We start from the raw sequence: 2,515 nt of genomic DNA, 5'->3' as shown, positions 1-2,515 counted from the left end.
ACACAACGCATCCAAGACAGAGCCTGAGAGGAGTCGGGTTGTTGTGAGGTCTGTGGCTACATACTGACTAGCTTAAATTTATATTCTTTTATTGTATTACATTATAAACAGTACTCTGTAATAGGTCTGTCCATAGGTCAGTTTGTCTTTATCACTCTATTTACTGTTTGGTTTCTTTCAGTATTCCCATTTTTTTCTGTTTACATATATAAACATTAAAGTCTGTTAAATAATATTCCAGTTAAAGTCGGTCCACAGTAGTAAGGGGGGTAGTCTGGGGTCTATTTGGGGTCAATGACGTCATGGGTCCGTCTGGGGTCACCCTAATAACATGGGTCCGTCTGGGGTCAATGACGTCATGGGTCCGTCTGGGGTCACCCTAATAACATGGGTTTGTCTGGGGTCACCTGACGTCATGGTTCCGTCTGGAGTCACCTGACATCATGGGTCCGTCTGGGGTCATCCCAAAAGCATGGACCCGTTTGGACCCACCACTATTAATTATTCCTTTTTTTAACCTTGTATTTTTTCAATAAGGATACCTACGACACATCTTATCTTTTTTTTTGTATAAAAGTCCAAGATTACGATACATTTATCTCATACACCTTTTGGAATCAAAAAAGAGCAGAGTCTCCTCTCGTAGTAAGTCAAATATTGTAACTTATGTTATATTTCTTATGCCTCATCATTATCACCAAGAAAAAGGACACTAAAGATCAACGTTTTTTTTTTTTTTTTTTTTTTATTATTTTACATAAAATGTCGTGTAAAAGCATTTTGTATATATAAAAGTTATATGAACACAATCCGTGTTATTAGAAAACCCCTATTTTTAAGAAGTTTAAGTTAATAACATAAAAAATAAATCTAGAACATAACTAGTTTTTATCTATAGTTTAAAAACCTGAACACAAATATGTGATTATTGTTTGGTTAACTAGTATAAAACATAAAGGGGTAAAATGAACACATTTTTGTGTAATCATAGATAAACAAACTTTAATTATATCTAATCTATGTCATATCTATCTATAAAAAAATATAAAGTATAAATTGACATATAAAATAGAGCTCATTATGAAAGATCATTTAAAAAAATTATTTAAAAAATTTATAAATCCCTATTTATTCTTTTTTTTTTCACAAACATAATGAACAGTATTTAATTACACCCTGTACAGTAAGAATATGGTTGAATTTTATTTTATGAAGGTCCTATTTGTAATTCACTAACACTGAGGTTTGTAAAAGATCCATTTGGGTACTGTATGTCTAAATTTTCATCCAGTGTATAAATACCCGAGCATTAAAAAAAACTAGTTGGGTTCTATTCAAACACCTAGTGTTTCAATGTTGATATTGAAAATTTTCATGAAGTCCTAAATATAATTCACCAAAATAGAGGTTTGTAACAGGTCCATTCGGATATTGTCCACAAGTTCGTTAAGGGCATTCAAAACCTAGGTGGGTTCTATTCAAACACCTGGTGCACATGTTTCAATGTCAATATTGAAATTTTTTCATGAAGTCCTGAATATAATTCACCAACATAGATGTCTGTAGAAGGTCCATTCGGACATTGTCCACAAGTTCATTTAGGGCATCCAGTTCCTCTTTAAGAGGAAACTGGATGGGTTTATTCCAGAACCCCGGTGCTTCAATCGGCGTAAATCCCGAGGTTTGAGTTTGGGTTGACAGAGGGACGATCGTTGGAGACATTGGGCTGTACGCTGACAGGGGTTGAGTTGACAGAGGGACGTCTGGTGGAGACACTGGACTGCACGCTGGCGGGGATTGGGTTGACAGAGGGACGTCCGGTGGAGACACTGGACTGTACGCTGGCAGGAATTGGGTTGACAGAGGGACGTCCGGTGGAGACACTGGACTGTACGTTGGCGGGGGTTGGGTTGACAGAGGGACGTCCGGTGGAGACACTGGACTGTACGCTGGCGGGGATTGGGTTGACAGAGGGACGTCCGGTGGAGACACTGGACTGTACGCTGGCGGGGATTGAGTTGACAGAGGGACGTCCGGTGGAGACACTGGACTGTACGCTGGCGGGGGTTGAGTTGACAGAGGGACGTCCGGTGGAGACATTGGGCTGTACGCTGGCTGGGGTTGAGTTGGTGTCCATGTCTCTTGGAACATCGTTGTAGATGCGCGTCTCTGGCGTTTCTGGGTGAACGAAGTATCCAGCAAATCTCTAGTACTCATTTTCTTCTCCAGTTTGACATATTTTGAAGGATTTTCCTGTCTGTTTCAAAGAAAGTAACGAAATCTTTTTAAACAACCATATAACAGAATTAAACTTTTTAAAAGATTGTCAAGAAAAATAATTTTAAAAAATATATATACATGTAAGAGTATACATTTGATGTTTTAAGAATTTCAGCTACATTTAATCTGTTCAAGACACTGAATTTTGTTGCATAAAAAAACTCGACACTAGAACATAAATTCAATACCTGAACTTTTTTAACAAAGGGTCTTCTTGTTCCATCTCTTGTGTGAA

The 2,515-nt window shown here is 37.8% G+C and overlaps 1 protein-coding gene across 1 annotated transcript; it reads right to left on the bottom strand.

Annotated features, from left to right (window-relative positions):
* Positions 1 to 1,162: 1,162 nt before the first annotated feature.
* Positions 1,163 to 2,291, bottom strand: LOC133206340 (uncharacterized). Its single transcript, XM_061342294.1, has one exon. It carries the CDS (start codon positions 2,215 to 2,217, stop codon positions 1,507 to 1,509), a length of 711 nt encoding a protein of 236 aa, XP_061198278.1. The 5' UTR covers positions 2,218 to 2,291; the 3' UTR covers positions 1,163 to 1,506.
* Positions 2,292 to 2,515: the final 224 nt, after the last annotated feature.

Source organism: Saccostrea echinata, unplaced genomic scaffold (assembly GCF_033153115.1).
Source record: "Saccostrea echinata isolate AGI-Se365-2 ecotype Australia unplaced genomic scaffold, CSIRO_AGI_Sech_v1 ptg000054l, whole genome shotgun sequence".
NCBI lineage: Eukaryota > Metazoa > Mollusca > Bivalvia > Ostreida > Ostreidae > Saccostrea > Saccostrea echinata.
This window is presented reverse-complemented; position numbering and strand designations above follow the sequence as displayed.

Bases quoted from the DNA above. Each gene is read 5' to 3' on its own strand.
- LOC133206340 (XM_061342294.1), bottom strand. From the start codon at position 2,217: ATGAGTACTAGAGATTTGCTGGATACTTCGTTCACCCAGAAACGCCAG.